Raw genomic sequence first — 21757 nt, forward strand, 5'->3', positions numbered from 1 at the left:
ATTGGAAAGGCTTGCAACACACAGGGAAGTAAGACTGAGGTGGGTCCCAAGATATAAAGGTGTCGAGGGCAATGGGCGGGCCGACGGACCGGCAAGACATGGTTCAGTTAACCTCTTCGTAGGTCCCGAACCTTGTCTCGGTCTTAGCAAAAAACAAATCTCCCAGGCACTTAATAATTGGGCTTAGGAAAAAACAAGGAGGAATTGGAAAAAGGACAGAAAGATGCCAAGGAAATGATTCTAGACCATAACGGCTCTAAAGCAAGGCGACTGCCAACAAAGACCCGACAAAGTATCAAAGACTTGGTGGGAATCCTGACCGGGCACAACAGTCTAAACAAGCATCTACACCTTCTTGGTATAAGAGAAAGCATACTCTGTCCGAATTGCGGTACAGGGGAGGAAACTTCATACCACATACTAGGTATCTGTGAGAGGTGGAGTCGCCTGAGAAAAAAAACTTTCGGAGCAACGACACTCCAACGGGAAGATCTTAAAGATCTGAACTGAGAGAACGTGCAAGCCTTTATATACATGTTAGGACGGGCTGACTCAGTGGAGACCGCGCATTGGGAGTGGCGGCGTGGGGGTGGGTGATTCTGGGGTTGGCGAAAAGGGATTGTTCAGGCGTACTTGCCGAGCTCTAGCTCCCTTACCCTTACTAGTATTACTACTACTAAATGTCCGGCAAACATCGGCTATATACAAAAGCTAGTTGGGTCCCCTTCAACGCGATCTCGAACAGCTAATGGCATGGATGGACCAGTAGAGACTATAAGGCAATCGACGCTCGCAAGTCTCAAGCGATTATGTTTTCGAACAGGTTCAAGAGACCTCCACGCGAGAGACTGAAGTGGAAAGATGTGTATCTTCCTTGGGCTATTTACGTCAAATATCTGGGCGTTTTCTTGGAATAACACTTACCTGTACACAACACACCAAATGACAAGCAGCAAAAGCAAACTAACTTTACGAGCTTCTATACTCCAACAACACACTAGACTCAGGATTTACAAGGTGTAGGTGAAGCTAATCCTTACCAATGTCGGTTCTTCCTGGGCAAAGATGAACACACACTTCAGACGATTTAAAACTGTATTTCATTCGTATCATCACGGGAGTACCCCAGTTCGTCAGAAGTACCACTTTGTACAGAACAGTTGGACTTGGATACAGAATTACTGCAAGACCACATAACAAAACTAAACAGACAATACCTCCTATGAACTCATAACACACTCCCAGATGACAAGAGCATTCCCAGGGGCGTGACTAACGAGAAACCTATTCGATCTGTCGAGGCTAGTCAATCAAAGGACACATTCACCGCAGCCGACATGGGAGAAAAACGTGACTTACTTTAGCAGAACATGACAAGGATCATTCAACGGAGGTAAAGAAAATACCTGGCTTTTGACACAGAAAGTCAAAGCCATGTTAAGGAAATCTCCAGATCGTCAGCGAGTTGAAGATATACCATCACAAAAATGAATCTATTATGTTTTCACAAGTCAAATAATTGGTTAAAGTTTGGAGTTGAGTGAAATTTGATATTAAATATGAACTAATAAAATATGTGGTAAGCCAATTCGCAATAGGAGGTAACCACAAAATGGTTAGATGTAAAGTTAAATTTTAGACATTCAAGAGACATAAAAGACTAAAGCAGAAAACAAACAAAAACATCAATAAACTCACGAATATAAAACCGAACTGAGAGCTGACGTAGTAAACAACAGAATCACACAAACCATCTTAGAAGCAGCTCACAAACCGACGGGAAACATACCTAGGAAACAAGATAATTTATCAATAGAGATAAAACAATTATTGCAGATGAGAAGTAATTAAAACAGGGAAAAGAAAAACGACAGAGTACGTCGAAACAAATAAAACAGTAACGAAAATGGCAAAACAACAACTATCAAACAAAAGAGGTACAAACAATTAATCGAAAAAACTAAGTAATAAAGTATTTCAGAGAAACAACTTACCAAAAAAAAGACATACAGCTGCTAAACAAATAAAATAAAATCGTCATCGACAGAACAGAAATACATACTAGAAGATACTAGTGTAATATCAGCGTAATATTGTGAACGGGGCCTTAATCACTGACACTTGACAGCTGAATGACTAGCCGGGGATCATTAATTTTAGGGCCTCGTTTCAGGACGTCGATCACTCGATCGAGTCGTATAAATGAGTATTTAAATTCATGCATATCGTATATAGTGGAAGTTAATAAGTTCTCTAAGTGAAAAGGCTTTTATTTTTGTGTAAATATACAATAACTAAACAATTCTATGCAGATCTTGCGAAAAAAGCGAAATCCCCCAATGAGATAATCATGCTGGAAAGCCGAAACACTAAGAAAGCCATCATAAATGTAAACTCCAAAGAACTACTTGACTAAAGTCTAGAAGTAGATGAAGCACTTTATAAAATGAAAAAAACAAACCATCAGGAAAGAGCTAATTCTTCCAGAAATGCTTAGAGAGTATGACCTAGAAAGTAAAGAAACAGATGTCTGATAAATGGAGTAATACCGAAAGAATAACGCAATTGTTATTCTAATATACAAGAAAGGAAACCCTGTCAATCTCGAGAACTATTGACCGATTACCTTTCCTCTAAATATATAAGTTATTCGCAAGAATTCTGACAAATAGACTCAAACAAAAGTTTAAATTATATCTAACTAACTAAAGACCGAGCAGGCTTTAGAAATTTTTAACATAACCGAACATCTGCATATAGGTAATCTCCTAATAGAAAAAACATACGAATTCAACTTACCCCTCTGGATGGCATTTATAGACTTCAGAAAAGCGTTCGACTTTATAACATACTGGAGCATCAACAAATCATTGAAAAGAGCATGAATAGATGAAAGATATATAAATATGATACAACACATCCAAGACACAGGTTACTTTACAAGTCAAATTACAAGATATAACTGATAAAGTGAATATCAACAAAGGAGTACAAGGAGAGCGGATGACGATATTTGCTCAAAATGAGAAAGAACTACTAGAAATGAGACAATCAATAGAAAAATTAGAGTCAAGCATATACTTCGGACAATCAGTGAACCTAACAAAACAAAGAACATATAAATAATAAGAAATAAAAAAACGAATCAGATTAAAATGGAAATTAACATATTTCTGAAAGATGTCTAAAAGATTTGTTGAAAGATCAGTTGGTTAAGTTAGGTTAAAAATATATAAACCTGAAAGGTAAGAAAAAAACTAACAAAGTGATCAAGAGGAAGATAAAATTGTACAAGGGTCTTCTCCCAAAGAATAACCACCCTTAAATAGAACTAGGCAGACCACGTGTCCCGACATATCAAATATTGATACTAGATAGCTCAGAATAGAGAAACATGCAATTATATGAGAGAGACTGATACTCACAGAGTAGAAAATGGCTAAGAGAGAGAGAGAGAGAATAAAATCTGGAATAGTTTTGCCAAAAACTCAACGAAATATGTGGAAATAATATCAGTTTTATGTGAAAAAAATTATACGTTTACTCTTAATTTATACGTTTACGAATGTCTACTATCTACCTATCGCATTAGTTACTTGGAATTCGTTTGACACTAATTAACTATAAAGCCTGTTTTTGTATTTCGTATAAACACTAAAATATATTAATAAAAAAATATAATTTACTTACCAGGATTCCTGCAATAGTTTTTGGATGCCTTCTTAGAACCAAAAGGAAACATCTGATCCGTATAATCTCCGCTCACCTTGTGAGGTTGATTACTGGTCCAACTTTGGCACCGCACATTCGACTCCGTTTTCCCTATATTTCCGGTGTACTCCAGACCTAAATGGCTTAATTTGCACCGCGATAGGTCTGTGCGATTTCCCGGGGGAGATTCTCCCAACAAGTTTTCAAATAATAAAAATAAAAATGGCAAACAGATCCCGTAGCAATTCATGATAGAAACGGTCAATTTGATGGTTATGTCTGGTTGTTTTTGAAAACTGGTTGTTGCTAGTGACAACGCAGTATTTTTATACATGTTTATATGTAACAAAAAATAAATAACCTGTATACTAATTTTCTGCAATATAAACACAGCTTAAGCAACAGCAATTTGTAAAAAATCTTTTAACACGTCTATTGTAAACTTTTATTTATCAAACATAGATCTTAGGTTATATTGCATTTGAAAATAAACATTATTAGATATTTTATCCATAGACCACAGACTGGACAACAGTTTTGGTAATAGATTTTTTTTATATGGTCAGCATAAAAATTAAGGGGAGATTTACTCTTTTCGCAGATGACAGTTACATGCATTTACATAAATTAACATAAGCATCTTTAAATCTGCATTTTTATATTCAGGTTAACGAAGACAACAATAGTGATTTATGAAGGTATTCATATTTTCAATAACCTACCACAAACAGAGAAAAGCACAAAAAAGGGAATTTTTTTAAATTTTTTTTTAATATTGACCTTTAAACAGTGGTAAAACTGGTATCAGGGCCTAAAAATAACTTAAAGAATTTGAAAATCACCACAAATTTATTACTCTATAAAACAAGTAGTAGTAAAATCGTTTCACATCATGTTACTACAATTTTCGACAGTTGTACTTCTTTGCAGTTTCAGCACCCACAATAATTTGGGGTATTGGGTTTGTATACTAGCACAAAGTCATGAGTTTTTAGTCTAATTTTCGAATTGCATTGTCTTTATTATAAATTTAGCACAACGTTTTGGTTTGTCAAACTCCTTCAGGCCACTAACGATAGACTCACCTATAAGCTAGTGAGCTTTAATGTTGAGAGTCTTTATACCAAAATGTGCCCATTGGAGAATCTCTTAACATCATCAGGGAAAGCTGAGACAGAACGCACTAGACTTTCATTGGAAGGATTGATGGACCTTTTGAAGATTTGTCGTCGTAACTTCTGCTTTCAATTTAAAAATAGGTTTTACGACTAGGACGAAGGACTTTTAATGGGCTCAGCGTTATCTCCAGTGGTGGCCAACATATGAGGCACATAGAATAATAATGGTCTAAATCCATTCTTTTCAAAATTCGCGCCTTTAACGTAGAAAGTATCAATCTACATAGATCTATCAGTATAAAGCTGGTCTAACTCCTTGTTTCAGTTTTCAGTCAATAGATAGCGCCATCTTACTCTTATTCTGATTTAAATTCAATATAGGTCACTGTAAAAATGGTATAATACTGGTACATCTGAGGAGTTGGACCATTTTTTACTCTCAATCATTCAATGTTTACAACATTTTCTGTGTTTACAGTAGAGTTTTATAATGGATGAATTCAGTGATTTTAGTGATTCTAGGTCTGAACACATGGATGAAACTTGTATGGTGAAAATCGGAATCGTATATCGGCCATCTTGCTTGGCAAAATTGACAGACAGTTGTTGACATTGACTGATAGAACATCATTTGTCATTGTCATACCATTTGAGTTTGTTTTGTTTTTCATTTCAATGAATGCCAGCGTGGGCTGAGTTTGCTATTTGTTTTAAGGATGTTATTTTAAATTTATGACTTTTTTTCTAAAAAGTTCTCTTTCAATATTGGGAGTAGTGTTTTAATTAATTTGCGGCAAGCAATTCCAGGTTTCTGGTAAGAAAATCTGATTTTATTTATTACTATTATGTTTTTGTATTGTCAATCTTTAGTCTTTAGTAAAATCAAATTCAGTTGATTTCAATAAAGAAGTTTCACTTTTCAAGTATTTAATTTTTAACTTGATTATTATAAATACATATTACAAAATGTCTGGCCTCTCATTTTCTATTCAACAATTAAAAATTGATTGAAATTTTCCTGACCTTGATGTAAGAGTATGTACATTTTAAATGTTTCTGAGAAACAGTAATAAAAGATTTTTTTATTTTCCTTCAGTTCATATTACAAGAAAAACATGGAGAGGGATATGCAATGTAAATATTATTAAGACTTTGAGCTATAGAATTTCTTCTGATCAGTTCTCCACAAATTTAATAATGCTGATACCGCTGGCTTAACATTACAATACATATTTATTTAAACATTTATTTTGTCTTTTTTTTTACATGAATCATTTAGTAAATTGATTTATAAGGTTTGCACTGTCTATTTTTTTATTTTATTTCCTACTTGTATCATACCACTTCCTGAGTTCACTGAGACAAGACATAGGTATAGCGGCTAAGAGACCTGAGCACCCGGAATGGATCAGAATTAATGTTTTTCTTACAACTTGTTTTTTTAAGAGTTTCTTTTTATTTTATGTAAACATCTATCCTTGAATTAAGGTTTTAGTAATATTATAGTTCCAAGATATGTTGTTAGTATTATAAGAGACCAACAAATATATTCTATGTAAGTAATATATGTTTATACTAAAGAGTTGTTTTCATTTTGAAAGAGTTAATTTTGTTTTGTCGATGGATATATTGTTTCTTTCGATCACATTTCGAGAATTTTTGATTAATTTTAAAAATTAATATTTAGATTATAATTTAAATAATTTTAAAATCTGTTTAATTTTTCTTTAGGAAACAGATACAAGTACATATTAAATAAGAATAATTCATCCTCTATTGACTCTATGTGTTAAGGATATTATTAACCTAATGGGAATGCCTTTAGATGTATTATGAGAAAACAGCACAAAAATGTTGACAACCTTTTCTAATCTGTATAAAATTAGGGTAGTTCAGTGCTAATAAAATAATTTTAAACATTTTTAGATTAATTCTAATTTATATAATGTCTGTTATAATGAATTATTGAATATTATGTATATCATTTTAAGTAATTTTTTTTCCAGGAAAATTAAATAATAAATGTATTAAAGCAAAAAAAACATTGTTTTATTTCCATTTGTCCAATTGGTTATATGTCGTACACTATTGTTAGTACAATTTCGTAGATTATTGCAGTAAATTAACCTATTTAGATATGTAAAATAAAGCTGAAGTTTTATTTTTGTTCAGATCAATATCTGATGCTAACACCTAAACAAAAAGGCTCTTTTCTCTATGAGTAACCTTTTTGATTAGGCGTTTGCTTTAGATATTACGATTAAATGATAAGATTGTCAGATTAAATAAAATGTGATTTCCCGCCTTAATTTGGCCACGCCTTTCTACCATTTCGATTGGTCCAATTAGACACGTCAAACTGTCAAGTTAGTTACAACAGTGTCCGCTGCCAAGCGAGAGGCCGCTAGCTGATTTGTCAGAAGAATTTCTTTCAGTTTGTATGCAACCACCACTTCTCTATATATTTGTGTTCTGTGGGTCTGAATATACACCTGGTGATAGCGTGGATTCTTCTGGTAAGTCTATATTTATAATTTTAGCAGCATTAATTAGGTATTATGATTTTATTATAACGACATAACCTAACAAAACTGCGAACTATTTTTTTAAATAAATACATTTTTAGATAGTTTAATTTTTATCTTAGATGCAGAAACTTCAAATGAAGAAGTACTTGACGATGTTGTACACCATCCACAGCCATCCACAAGTATGTAATTTTTTATACTAATAATAGTAAAAAAATTACAGATTTTTAAAAATTTTCAGGTGGCCTTGCAAAAATTAGAAGCAGAAAACGATCGAGAAATGAAAAGGATTGGAAAATTAATAAAAACAAAAAACTAAGGAATACTGGCAAAGAGTACATTTCTAACAGTGGCGTAAAAGTTAACGCGAAACGTTTTGAAAATTTGGACTGTAAGTGCAGAAAGAAGTGTATTAATTTATTTTCATTTACTGAGAGAGAAAATGCGTTTGACTCATGTTGGGAGCTCGGCAATTATGTGGCGCAAAATAGCTATATTTATGGCTTAGTAAAAGCTTCACCCGTAAATAGAAAACGCCCTAAAACTGGGTCTCGCTTAGGAAAGCATACACATTTTCAATACGTATTGAAAAGTAATAATAAAACGCATATAGTTTGCAAGAAATATTTTCTTAATACATTTAAGTTAAGTAACGGCCGTCTGCATAGATGCATTTCGAAACGAGATTCCTCTAATTGCAAAGAGCTAAGAGGTACTACAAGCTCTAGAAAGTTGGATGATTCTGATATTGTCAGGCATATAAAAACTTTTCCGGCTTATCAAAGCCATTATTCTAGAACTAAAAATCCTAATAGAAAATACTTGGACAGTAATCTAACTGTAAAAAAGATGTATGATCTGTATGTAGAAGAATGTCGAACCCAGAATACAGAACCAAAAAAATTAAAATATTATTATCAGGTATTTAATACAAAATTTAATTTGCATTTCAAAATTCCTCATCAAGACAGCTGCAAGTTGTGTAATGATAACTGCCGAGTAGAACACCGATGCACAACTTAAATTAACAATAATGATAAAGCAACTTTTCTAGTTGCACTAAAAGACTGTACAAACAAAATTAAACTCGGCAGAGAAGTCAGACAGGGTGAATCAAAATATTTTTTTAAATTAACAAAGAGAATATTTATAGATTACAAACTACACCACGAGCACTGAAATGGGGAATAATATATGTAATTTTCCTAGACTGAATAAAAAACGAACAAATTCGGTGTAGACCTAAAATTTTCATAGGAGTCTTGAAAAATCTCTAAATTTAATTAAAAAATCTACGGATATTTATTTAAATGATTTTTTGATGAAAAATTAAATATTTCTAAATCAACTCTGAGCGCCCTGAAAAATCTGAAATTTTCATAAAGGCCTTAAAAAATCCCTAAATTTAATAAAAATAAGAGCATCACAAAAACAACATAATTTATGATTTTTTTCTTTTCTTTCTTTTTCTTTTTCTAGGTGTCAAAATTTTAGAGTAAAAAATGCATAAGTGACTCTGAGCGCCTCGAAGAAAATCGAAAAATTCGAAATTTTCATAAATTTTTCAACATTTTTTATAAGAGCATCACAAAAAGGTCCTAATTTATAAACCATTGGAAAATAAGAATTTCCAATTGGAAAATAAGTTTTTCCAAAGAAATGTCAAAATTTTAGTGTAAAAAATGGATAAGTGATTCTGAGTGGATTCAAAAATGTGATTCTTTCATAAGAACCTTAAAAATTGTAAATTTTGAAAACTTTTTTTTATAAAAATTTTAAATAAATAATGTTTTAGATGCAGATTCTTATATATAGTTAAAACAGGTATTCATTGTATCTGAGCTTCACTACAAACGCCAAAATTCTCATAAGGACCTCGAAATATTCGAAATTTAATAAGCGCATTTTTAAATAATGATTTTAGTGAAATTTTTAGGTAATTTTTTTGATGAAAAATGAAAATTTCATTTTTCATACATATCGAAGCGTAAAAAATCACATACTGAAAACTCCAAAATTCTCAGTCAAATAAAAAATAACAAAGACATTGGACTATTCATTGTTAGGCAACGTTACCAAAGATTAAACCAACCGGCAGTTCTATTCTTCGTATATCACTAATGTGGCATTTCACCATAAAATATACAAAATAAATATTTGACAAGTTTGGCCAATTATATATGACAATCGCGAGTTTAAACAGCTCAACAGTTTTGCATGCAAACATTCATAAAAACAACAAGCTTACCTTTGTAAAATTGCAAGTCTTTAATATTAATAAATGTGGGTTGATTCAATACTGGCAAAGTTTCAATGTCCGTCAGAGTGTCCCCGACAATAATTTCATTTCTGCATAACAGTAAAGGTGAAACATCTAAAAAGAAAAATGAGTTAAAATATAATAGTTTTTAAAATATAACTGTATATCATACCAAATTCAGAAGGCGGAATACATTCGTTAAGATAAATTTCACTTTTCCTATGATCTGCGACAAGCTCTTGTATGGATGAATACCGTTTCAAATCGTCATGGAAAATATATGCGTTTTCAGCAATTTTTTCCAGTTTAAACGTCTTAGGCTTGGCTCTAAGAAATAGATTGAAAAAAACTTATTTTATAATTTATTTACGGTTTACAAACATTCAACTTACCCGTCTTTAACACAAGCGTCAATATAGTAGGTAGTGTAGCTTGTCTCGCTTTCTCGGATGATAAAACATCCAAGTCTGTTGTTAGTTTTCGCTTCCAGTTTAGCATATGAAAACTCCCCTCTAAAAACAAACACTTGTCATAAAAGTGAAACGAATCCCAAGAATTTTTGTTGTGACCCACATGGCATTCAAGAATTTATGTTATTCAAGCATATACAGGGTGACCCATCGAAAACGTACCGCAAGGCATTACAGGGTGGGAAAACACTTTTCGGAAAAAACCAAAAACACGTCAAGTATGTTTGTCAGGGGGACAACTTTTGACATAAAAACCATTTCAAAAAACTCAACCCCTTAGGGGGAGTTTTTCGAAAAAGCGGGAGTGACATCCCCTAATTTTTTTCAAATGTGACGGTGAGTCAATTGGTATCTCTTTAAAATAATCTTCTCATACACTATACAACGCTGCTTAGTTTTTAAAAATCGAGTCACTCGTTCAAGAAATATGGGCTCTTGAAAGTTGGACAGTAATGTGTAACGATATCATTAAAATTTATTGAGAGAGTGAGACTGAACCCAGAGTGAACATAGAACACATCTTTAAGTCGAAACACTAATTTAATCATTTCAAGTAAACAAACGATAAGAATGTGAGAACACATTTAGTGAATAAAAATATACGATTTCTTTCTTCCCCTTTAAATTAGGTCAAGTAGTTTTGCTAAATACCTATTTTGCAGTTAAAGTGTTTAAAAATTGTTAAACCTTTAAATTTATCATCAATTATGGTGTACTCAATTGCAGAAAGAGTAGAGATTATTGAGCTTTTTTTAAAAAATAATGAGTGTGGAAATCAGGTCGCGGATTTATTTAATGAACCGCATCCTAAGAAACATCTCTCTGGGAAAATTGTTCTGGAATTGGTTGCAAAGTTTCGCCAAACAGGTTCAGTTCATAACAAAAAGAGGAATATTGAAAATGCAGGGTTTCATGAAGCTATGGAGACTGCAGTATTGGGGAAAGTTGTAATGGATAGTACGCTAAAAACAAGATAAATGGCCATTGCAACGGGTGTGTCTCGAATAAGTGTCCAAAGGCACCGAACATAAACTAGAATAGAAGGATCACTCTAAGCGCCGCCCAAAATGTTGCCTTTCTCACTCGCTTTCTGATGCTACTCTTTTTTGCTGCCCGGTGGCGAATTTAGGTCTCATTCGGCCCGTCGATGTTTATTCGTGTCCGCGTATAGGCTTACTTATCGCATAAAACTATTTGTGGTTAGTATACAGGGGCGTCTTCAATATTGGAACTATAATAGCGTTGTGCGGAAATTTTGGACTTTAAAAATTACATAATTTACTGCTGTGATTAATGCATATTATTTAGTTTATGATTAAATAATGGAGTACTGTTGGATAAAAATAAATATTTTTTTCATTGCTTCTTAAAACTCGAGCTATGAGATATTAAATATATGGTGTCATATATTTTATTATGACACCATAACTCTTCTATATTTAGAGTGTCGGCCGCCTTTTTTTATTGGAAAGACTATCCGACTCAATACGGTGAATAGTAAAAACAATACGAGGTCTCAACTCAGAGCTAATCACAATTCTTTTGTTGGTACAGGCTGAAATATCACTAAACACTGTGTTCAAAATAAGAATAAACATCATGGGAATCTCTGTAATGGCAAATAATACCAGGTTATATAAATGGAGGAAAGTCTATATACAATTTTTTTAAATAAAAATGGATGAGTTCACAGAAAAAATTACACGCTTTTCTTCAGTATTTCTTAAATATCTCGGAAAATTGAGATCCTACAAAAAAATCTAATAAACAAAAGTTGGTTTAAAAATAAAACATTGGCTTTTGTTTGATTTATCTAGGTGCTATAGGCGCCGAGATACAACTTTGTGAACATAACCTCTTTTTTTAGATAACAAAATATAATGACGTAAAATAATAACTTGAAATAATTTTAAAAAATCACGTTTTTTAGACAAATATCTAGCACATTTTTTCAAGGATGTACTATCAAAAACTTTAAAAATAAACTTGATTGTAAGTCATTAGCATAAAAATTAAAAAAGTTAGGAATAAAACAAAAATAATTGCAGTTTTAAAAAAAATGTTCATGAAAAATTATGTATTTATTTCAAAAATTAAAGCATAGCCTTCTACAATGGACTATATATAGGTACCAATAATATGTTCAAAAAGTATAAGCGATTTAGAGTACATATTTTTTTTAAATCATGATTTTAATCTAAAAAAATGCAAAATTTTTGGTAATATTCTGTTATTAGTGGTGGTTTTTAATAGTGAAAGCTATCCGATTTATTATTAGTTGCATTGCAATCATTTGAAAGAAATAAATTTTAGCTACTTATACTGTCTAACCATACTTAAAACTGCATTTTTTTCGCCATTAAGGGTGATTTTTAAGGGTTTAAGTTTCAAAATATTGATGTGTACTATAATCCCCAATGTAAAACTATATTTATTTTGCATATTTATATGAATTCTAGGTTGTAAAACACCTATTTTCGTTTTATTTTAATTTTAGTGGTTTGTTCTTTCATCCCCTATTTTAAAAGCAAATAATTTAATTAGCTTAATTTAATTAGTAAAGGCATTTAATAAGTTTTTTTATTTAACTGCCTTTTTATATTTCACTGTTACCGAGTTCCATATGCTGAGTGTTGTTATCACATTATTATGTAAATTTTATTAAATATTTAAAAAATGGGTATATTAACGAAGTTATTATTAATTAAGTGTATGTAATATTAGGTAGGTAGTTTCTTGGTCAGTTAAGAAAAGAGCATGAAAGGAACGTAAAGCTAAGATTTAATTGTGTACATTCTAATAAACTTAATTTTAAAGCTATCTACCAAGTGTTTTTCTTACAGTTATTTATTCAAAAGAGATACTCAATAATATTCTTTCAATTTCATTTTAACAATAATACAAAGTGCCTTTAATTTCAAAAAATTCCATATATTACACCCTGCCCGCCGCGATGTACGAAAATATTCCTTATTAAAAATGTTTCAAACACCCCCCGTATCGATTTATTCCAGCCAAATTTCTATCCTCATAGTGAAGCGCCCATGTTTAACCCTCGTATCGTAAAGGATTGCCGCCGAAACTAAATAATGATTTACGACCGCGTAAAAAAAGTCGGCACTGTTTAGAAGTCCCTACTTCAAACGGCCGCAAGATAGTGAACCTACTGTCTTGTTCTTTATACTGTGCCAAAGGGTATTGAAGAAATACAAGTTTCATCCCTATAAAATTCGCTTACTGCAAGAATTGAATGAAGACGACTTTGATCGTCGCTTGCAGTTTTGCGAACTTATGAGCGAGCGAGCGTTAAAAAATAATAATTTCATATTTAATGTGTGTTTTTCGGACGAGTGTTCTTTCTTCCTAAATGGTTTAGTGAATCGCCACAATTGCCGTTATTCGGCTGATAACAATCCAAGGATTTTCCACAACACACACATAACCCCCCAGAAGTTGTATGGGCTGGTATTTTTGGAAATTCTATTGTGGGGCCTTTAAATTTCCTCCCTGGAAATTTAATAGGCGATATGTACTTAGATTTGTTATAAAATGCCATCGACCCAGCTCTAACAGATATCATAGAAGAGGACCGCGCATACAATGATCAGGAATTGATTTTACAACAAGACGGAGCTCCTCCACATTTCTCACTAAATGTACGCAACTATTTAAATGACAGATTTCTAGGACGCTGGATAGGACGAGGGGGCGCAATTGAGTGGTCCTTTAGATTTTTTCTTGTGGGGTCACATAAAATCCGTAGTTTCCAAAACTCCACCTGCTACATTAGAATAGTTGCGAAGAATTATTTACGTATGTCACGAAGTGACACCGCAAATGCTTCTAAACGTTCGGCAACGGTTTGAAGATAATTTGAATCACTGGATGAACGTTGGTGGACAGCACTAAGAGCTTTTTGCATTTTTCGGGACCCATTATTGTTTAACTTTCAAGAGCCCATATTTCTAGAATAAGTGACTCAATTTTTTAAAACTAGCAGCGTTGTATAGGGTATGAAAAGATTCTTTTAAAGAGATACCACTTGACCCCGCGTCCCATTTGAAAAAAATTAGGGGATGTCACCCCTGCTTATAATTTGTTTTGTGAGATGGTACATGATGAAAAGAATCAGGAACATGAAGTCCAATTTTGTGGAATAGATCAGAAAATGAATTATTGGAGAACGTCATAGAAGACGGTCAAATCATGATGTTTTCGACGAGTCTGAAGACTAAGAACATGTAGTTCACTTTCAAATTCAAGGTAAGGATGAACCAGAGTACAGTAAAGGAATTTATAGCTTGAAAATCTCTAGTGCATCTCTTGATGAAGCCCAAATTTGTAGAGACTTGGACACAGCTGACATAACGTGAGAGGATAAACTAATTTTAATTAGGAATTATAAAAAAATCTTTAATTAGGATTTTTTTGTGTTTATTTATAATGTTTTCAAGGCCTGTTTCACGCAAATTGCGCTATCGGTTTTATATAATCCCGAAGCAGTTCCTTTTACCAAAAATTGTCAATTTTATTTTCTCATGTAGCTAATTATATTTATAACTATTTTTTTTTGGTAATAAACTTTTTTGACTTTGACTTTGACTTTAATCTGGGAGTCATACTAGTAACAACCTCCAAAGGGGTGCCTCCAACAGAATAAATACAATCTTAAGGTTAACACTACGATGGCTAGAAAATTGACGAAAACACACAGTCGCTCTAGCTCGAGCATCACCTAAAATGCTTTAGATGTTCTAGCTAGAGCGAAACACGCATAGCCATTTATTATATGTTGTGAGACCGTTACTGTGTGTTTTCTTTGTCTTCGTAAATTTTGTATATTGGTCTCTTTGAGAAGAATTAATGAGATTTTTCTACTTCAACTATAGATCATAGAATGAGATATATCTCTAAAGCCAAATTGAGATGATAATGAAATGAAATGAAATGAAATGAAATATATCTTTATTAAGTAGGTACATCTAATATACATAAAAACAAAATTATACTAAATAAGTAACTTAACTAGGTAACAACAAAAAAAAATAAATAAATAAAAAATAATAATAAGCACAATTTCACCCTCTCGAAAGAAAAACAAACAAATAAATGAATTTCCACCAACCACATTAGTTTATTGCCCTAATTCGCCAATTTCCAAATTAATTTATATTCTTCAAACTAATTTATATTATTCATATAATTCTTTAGAACAGTTTTAAACCGATCAAGAGATTGTGATTCCTTTATTTCTCGAGGAAGACTATTATATTTTTGAAAACCCTTAAAAAACAAAGAATTCATGGTACTTCTAAAATTTGCTATTGGAATAAAAATATCATCACTATTTTTTGTAGGGTAATCATGGACGTTTCTATTAAAAGTAATGAACTGTTTGAAATAAGGTGGCGCTAAATTATTTACAATCCTATATATAAAAATCAAAACCTTCTCTCAACAGAAAACCAATTTAGAGTGTTGAGCATAAAGGATATTGGTGTAAGGCGGTGTGCATTTAATATCACCCTCATGCCCCGATTCTGAAGTTTCTGAAGTCTGTTAGTCTGGTTTATATTAAATAAATACTGCACTGAGGCACTAAAGTCAAAATGTGGTTGAATGATAGTATTATAAACAATTATTTTATATTGATAAGATAGACTTGTTGATATTCTACTAAAAAAGAACATTTTTTTTGCAATTTTCTTTTCAATGTAATCACAATGAGTTTTAAAGTTAAGCAAATTATCAAGTTGCAGACCCAAATATTTCATACATGTTACAAATTCAATTTATTCATTGTTAATTAATAATTGAGGACTAATATCCACATTTTTCCGATATTTATACTTAGATGTAAATATTATTGCTTTAGTTTTCGCCACATTTAACTTTAACTTATTAATATTTAAATATAATGATATCTGTGACAATACCCCATTCATTTTATCTACTGCTCTGTTAAGACTTGTATCACTACATGCCAAAAATGTGTCATCAGAAAAAAAGTTTATAAATTCACAATTTACAAAAAGCCCAATATATTCATATACAATATAAATAGAAGGGGTCCCAAAACACTTCCTTGAGGTATTCCCATAGTGTTATTTAGTTCAGTAGACTCATTTCCATTAAACCTTACTCTCTGTTTTCGATTACTTAGATAGTCAACAAACCAGTTATAAACAATACCAGCAAAGCCATAGTTCTTTAATTTTTGTAATAATATGTCCCTATCAATAGTTTCAAAAGCTCTCCTTAAGTCCAAACACCCCAACCACATATTTATTATTATCAAGATTTTAAGGTACAAGGTTTTTATTTTAGATAAGGTCAATTGAAGGGCTGATTCGCATGAATGCCCACTTTCATTACTTGTAATATGTTCCAAGATTTGATCATATACTGCCATTTCTATAACTTTTTCAATAGGAGGTAAAGTATTTATTGGTCTAAATTCACTGGCATTTATTGTATTATTGACCTTTGGAATTGGAATAATTGTGCTAGATTTTAGTTTTGCAGGGATTTCACCAGAGCTAAGAGATGTATTCAATAAATTCAATATAACATGACCAATAGTTTGAAATAAAGATTTTAAAATTTTTGCATTTAGTATTTCATGTATTGAACATTTATTGTCAAGTTTATTAATTATTTTTTGAGCATCAGATAAAGTCAATAATTTAAATTTAGACATTTCGAAATTTAACTTGGCATCAATATTATTCCATTTCTGTTGGCTTGGTATACTTTCATTAATTTGTTCAATACTAGCAACAATGATTGAGATAATACAAAAAAGCATGATTTACATGATCAAAAGCTTTTGAGAAATCAGTATACACTGCATGTACCTGACCTCCCTCCTCAAAAGCCTGTGTAACAAAATCAACAAAATTGAGGACATTTACCTCAGTGGACCTTCTTGCCATAAAGCCAAATTGTCTGTCACTTAATTTAAAACTCTTAAACAAATTAGGAAGCTCACTGGTATTGAAATATTGGGGTAAAGTGTTGTTTTAAAGAAACTATTGTTGTTAATTAAATTCAGTTATAACTTACCCCACAGGACCATGGCACTTCATTTCAAGCAACTGCCTTAAGGACTTAGTTTCCAACTCTTTGCACAAGTTGAAAGTCCAACGGCAACTCAGTCTATAATATCCATCAAGTAGAGTGACAAACGACCAAAGAACATCACGGGAGCTAAATTTAATATTGATAACAATACCGGTTTTTCTACTGATTTGCAGTTCTCCTGCTTGCCCTATCGAGATAAAACCGAGATCTTCAATAGTACATAGATCAGTCCATTGCTGTAATTAAGCATATAAGCAACAATAGTAAATTAGGTAAATAATAGATATGTACCTCTTTTTTGGAATCATCCTCGTTGTAGTACTTGATCCCTCCATCCTTTAAATGGGGTGCAACAATTTTCAAAACAATATTTATGGAACGTTTCTCGGGATCGAGCTGCGCCTTGTAAAATTCCGCTAAGTATTCTGGAGCTTTCTCTTCAAATTGGTAAATGTACTGAGATTTAAAAAAGCTGAAACAAAGTGAAAAGTTTTAAATTTGAGTGAATAGATTTATAAGATTGTTTTTAACAATCAAGTTATAGTAGTTAGTATCAGTTTAGCAGCCATACGTGACGGTCGTGTTTAAGTTCGTAGGAGGCTACGCCGGTACTCAGTTTTGTTTGTTTTGTTTTGATTTGATTTTTTTACAACCACATCGACGTGCTATATTTCCGTACAAGTGTTCCTAATTAACGGGTCAATAATTTTTTGTTTTATAAATATTTCCTGTTTTAACTAACTAGACTTGTTTTGCTGGCATTAACCTTAACTTGAAACCATAGAACTTCAACCTTAGGACGTACTAGTGTGTTTGTTTTACGCGTGTTCCTGGTGACGCTCAAGCTCAAGTTCCTGTTTGGCTAGCAATTCCTGTCTAACCGTATTTATATATTCCTTAATTTATTAAAATGAATCGTAATTTCAAATGTTCACAAAAAAAGGAGTTTTCAAATTATTGCTGCATCTTTTGTATGTCTATATTCCACCCAAGTTGTTTGGATAGAAATTCTGATGGAGGCTACAAAATTTTATGCTCAGAAAAATGTCAAATAAATTTTAATGAAAATGAGAATGAAAAGAAGTCTTACGAGCAGAAGATTCATGAATTGTTGATTGAACTAAAAGAAAAGGGGATAGGCATATAGAAAGAATGAGAAGAAACAGTTTGGTGTTTGAAGATGAAGTGTCAGAGGCCGAAAAGAAGTTTTCCTCCTCCCTAGATAATCTACACAAACTTAATGATGAACTTAAAATTGAATTAACAAATTTAAAAACTAAAGAATGTGAGTTACTGTCACTATTAAAAGTATGTGAAGAGGAAAAAATAAATTTCAATATAGAAATCAATGAGTTAAATACCTTAAATAAAAATTTAATTGTAACAATAAAAACATTAGACCTATAAGACGCAAATAAATATGTTACAAATGGAAGTTAATGATTTAACTAAGATGAATAAGAATATGATCCAGTCTATAAAGGTGTTGGAAGTTGAAAAAGATACTTGCTATTCCGATATTTGTGCATTAAAGGAACAGCAAAACTTATCTAAATTTGTTAATATAAATTCTCCAACACAGTTACCATGTAGGCCAAATTCACCCGTTGATAATTGACCTAAGCTTCTTTTTGTGGGTGGAAATTGTAGTAGAGTGTTCCTGAAGAAATTGCGTCTGAAGTTTGAAGCTAACTACAAAGTCCAGTGTTTCCTGAAGCCAGGAAGTACAAACAATGAACTGATTTATACTGCATCATCTATGGTTAAGGAATTTACTGAAAATGATATGTTGATTTAAATGTATTTGCTCATCATTCGGTATTTAAAAAAAAATTATACATTTACACAGCAATAGTTTAGTGATGATAAGCCCTTACATGTATCCAAACTATAATGTAATTTATAATAGCAATAAGGCTCTCTATAGAATATTTCACTCAAATAATAGGTATTAATCTAAATAGAATTTTAGAGTCTAATCATGCCAGCAACTTTGGATCAGATTTGGCATCATTACTGTATACCCATATTTTAAAACATTTCAAAACTAGCATTTCATCAAAAAAAAATGTGTCCACAATAAACCCAAGTAATCAACCTGGACTTCTAGATACTGACTGTGATAGGGATTCAATAGACAATACGGATTTAATAGATAAATACACAGAAGATGAAGCTCACTTACATTCGATAAATAACATTGAAAATAAGCATGCGAAAAGTTTCAGTAGTTTTATTTTAAATATACAGTCTCTAAGAAATAAAATGGATGAGCTTCATCTTTTACTTGATTCATGTGATTTTCCTGATATTGTATTACTAACTGAGCACTGATTAAAGCCTAACGAATGTTTCTTAATATCTGATTATATTCCTATATCAATTTTTTGTCGGCAACACTCCATACATGGAGGAACAACTATTTTAGTTAAACAAACAATTGAAGCTTTTTTCTGTAAAATTAATAAGTATGATAGCTTTCTGTTGGAGAAGGTTTTTGAATTCTCCCTTTGTTTTTGTAAGCGACTTAATTTATATGTTCTTTGTGTTTATAGACCACCCACAGGAGATATTGGTATCTTCCTATCTTCCTGGACAAACTTGATTCTCTATTATCCCAATTGTCTCTACACTCCATAGTTATATTGGCTGGTGACTTTAATATTAACTTCACTGATGTAAGCTTGCTATCATATCATACATCCCTTTTAAGTATATTGGAATCTTATGACTTAAAGATGCATGTTCTTTCACCCACACGTATAACATCCTCATCTGCAATTACTATTGATTATTTGTGTACAAATTTGAATGATGTGTCATGTAGAGTACTCTCATCTGGTATTTCTGACCATGAAGCCATTCTCGCTAGGATTCCATGCAACACTGTATTTCCTTCATCTCATTATGTAGGAAGAATTTTCAGCAGAGCAAATTTCAATGCCTTTTCTTCTACTACAGCGTTGGTTAATTGGAATGCAGTTGAAATGGCTCCTGACCTGTTTACTTTGTTATTTCATGTGCTATGTGACAAGATCAAATAGTGTTTTCCTAAAAAGAGGCTTAAAATGAAAAATAGAAAACCATGGGTCACAGCAGGCCTCAGAACTTCAGCTAAAAACCTCCGTTTTTTGGCTAAGTTGTGCAAGTTTACAACTAATGCAAACATTATTCTTTATCATCAGAAATATCGTAGTCTATACAGAAAGACGATAAAAGCAGCAAAGGTTAAATATTATAGTGACCGCTTGAATATGTCCTCAAATAGGCAGAGAGAATGTTGGCCAATTATAAATGACAGGCATTCTCACAAGAAAGTTTCAGAACTAGAAGTAAAACCAAATAGTTTAAATGATTATTACCGTAATATTCCTCATTTATTGCTCAAGGATGTGAATACTAATATTGATCCTATGCATTATATTCAACAAGTGTCAGTTCAAAATTCTTTTTTCTTTTATCCTGTTAGCCTTACTGACATTAGAGATGCAATTAAAAGCTTAAAAAACCATAAATCAGCTGGAGCTGATGGGATATCATCAAAATTACTACTCCTTTTGCCTGACTCAGCATTGAATGCCTTAGCTTCAATTCCTTTCATAATGGCATCTTTCCAGCATCTTTGAAGGAGGCAGTGGTTATCCCTCTTTATAAGGGTGGAGATTTGACTGAGCCTTATAATTTGCGTCCAATTTCTATATTATCTACCCTCTCCAAGATAGTTAAAAAACTTGCAAAAATTATAATTTTGTCTTTTTTGCAACATAATTGCATTTTATCTGCAAATCAGTTTGGATTTCAAACGGGAAAAATGACTCATGACGCTGTTTTCGGCTTTTTGGAGAGTGTCTATGTGTCCTTAAATTCTGGAGAGTCCGCGGCGGCAGTGTTTTGCGATTTATCCAAGGCATTTGATTGTGTAGATCATGCAATACTGCTGTCTAAGCTCAATAATTATGGCTTTAGAGGTGTGGCATTGCAATGGCTGGAATCCTATATGTCTAATCTTACCTAAAGAGTTACAGTATCTGGATGTTTATCCGATTCCAGATCCCTTAAAACTGGAGTACCTCAGGGTTCAGTGTTAGGACCACTATTATTTTTGCTCTATGTAAATGATTGGGGTTCATTAAAACTGCAGGGCAAAGTGGTTCAGTTTGCTGATGATACCACCATTTTATGGAATCATAGAGATTCTGATAATGTTAGAGCCCAGGTTTTAAAGGATCTTAAGATTTTATCGGAGTGGTGTGCTGCAAACAGGCTTGTATTTAATGTGGGCAAAACCTTTATTATGGGATTTAAGTGTGACGTTCAGGGCCTTATGTTTAGTGAAAACTCCCCCTTGCAAAACAAAGAAAGCTGTAAGTTCCTTGGTATTAACATTGATGGTCGCCTTCGCTTCGAAGATCATATCCTAAATCTTGCATCAAAATTATCCTCTGGATGCTTTGCAGTAAGAATGGCGGGGCATGAGCTGGGAGAGGTAGTTGCACGTTCAGTGTACTTTTCTCTTATTGAGTCCCATCTTCGTTATGGCTTGCCTTTTTTGAGGTTTAAGCAACAAGGGATTATTAAACATAATTT

General features: G+C 32.4%; 2 protein-coding genes across 6 annotated transcripts in view; both read right to left on the bottom strand.

Moving 5' to 3' along the window:
- Positions 1 to 4120, bottom strand: part of LOC126736018 (uncharacterized) — a 69398-nt gene extending 65278 nt beyond the window's left edge. Inside the window, exon 1 of one of the 3 annotated variants that reach the window (XM_050440205.1) lies at positions 3691 to 4120. In XM_050440205.1, coding sequence (XP_050296162.1) covers positions 3691 to 4045 — 355 coding nt within the window. In that variant the 5' untranslated portion in view covers positions 4046 to 4120. The remainder of the gene's footprint in view (positions 1 to 3690) is intronic. The other 2 variants (XM_050440206.1, XM_050440203.1) reach the window with 2 other exon arrangements.
- LOC126736020 (tyrosine-protein kinase hopscotch-like) overlaps positions 1 to 21757 on the bottom strand; it is a 185729-nt gene that overhangs the window by 157627 nt on the left and 6345 nt on the right. For all 3 annotated transcript variants that reach the window (XM_050440209.1, XM_050440210.1, XM_050440208.1), the window contains exons 2-6: positions 17462 to 17642; positions 17153 to 17406; positions 10010 to 10129; positions 9790 to 9944; positions 9606 to 9731 (exon numbers count right to left, since the gene is read on the bottom strand). In XM_050440209.1, the coding sequence (XP_050296166.1) occupies positions 9606 to 9731; positions 9790 to 9944; positions 10010 to 10129; positions 17153 to 17406; positions 17462 to 17642 (836 nt within the window). The remainder of the gene's footprint in view (positions 1 to 9605; positions 9732 to 9789; positions 9945 to 10009; positions 10130 to 17152; positions 17407 to 17461; positions 17643 to 21757) is intronic.

Source organism: Anthonomus grandis, chromosome 5 (assembly GCF_022605725.1).
Source record: "Anthonomus grandis grandis chromosome 5, icAntGran1.3, whole genome shotgun sequence".
Taxonomy (NCBI): Eukaryota; Metazoa; Arthropoda; class Insecta; order Coleoptera; family Curculionidae; genus Anthonomus; species Anthonomus grandis.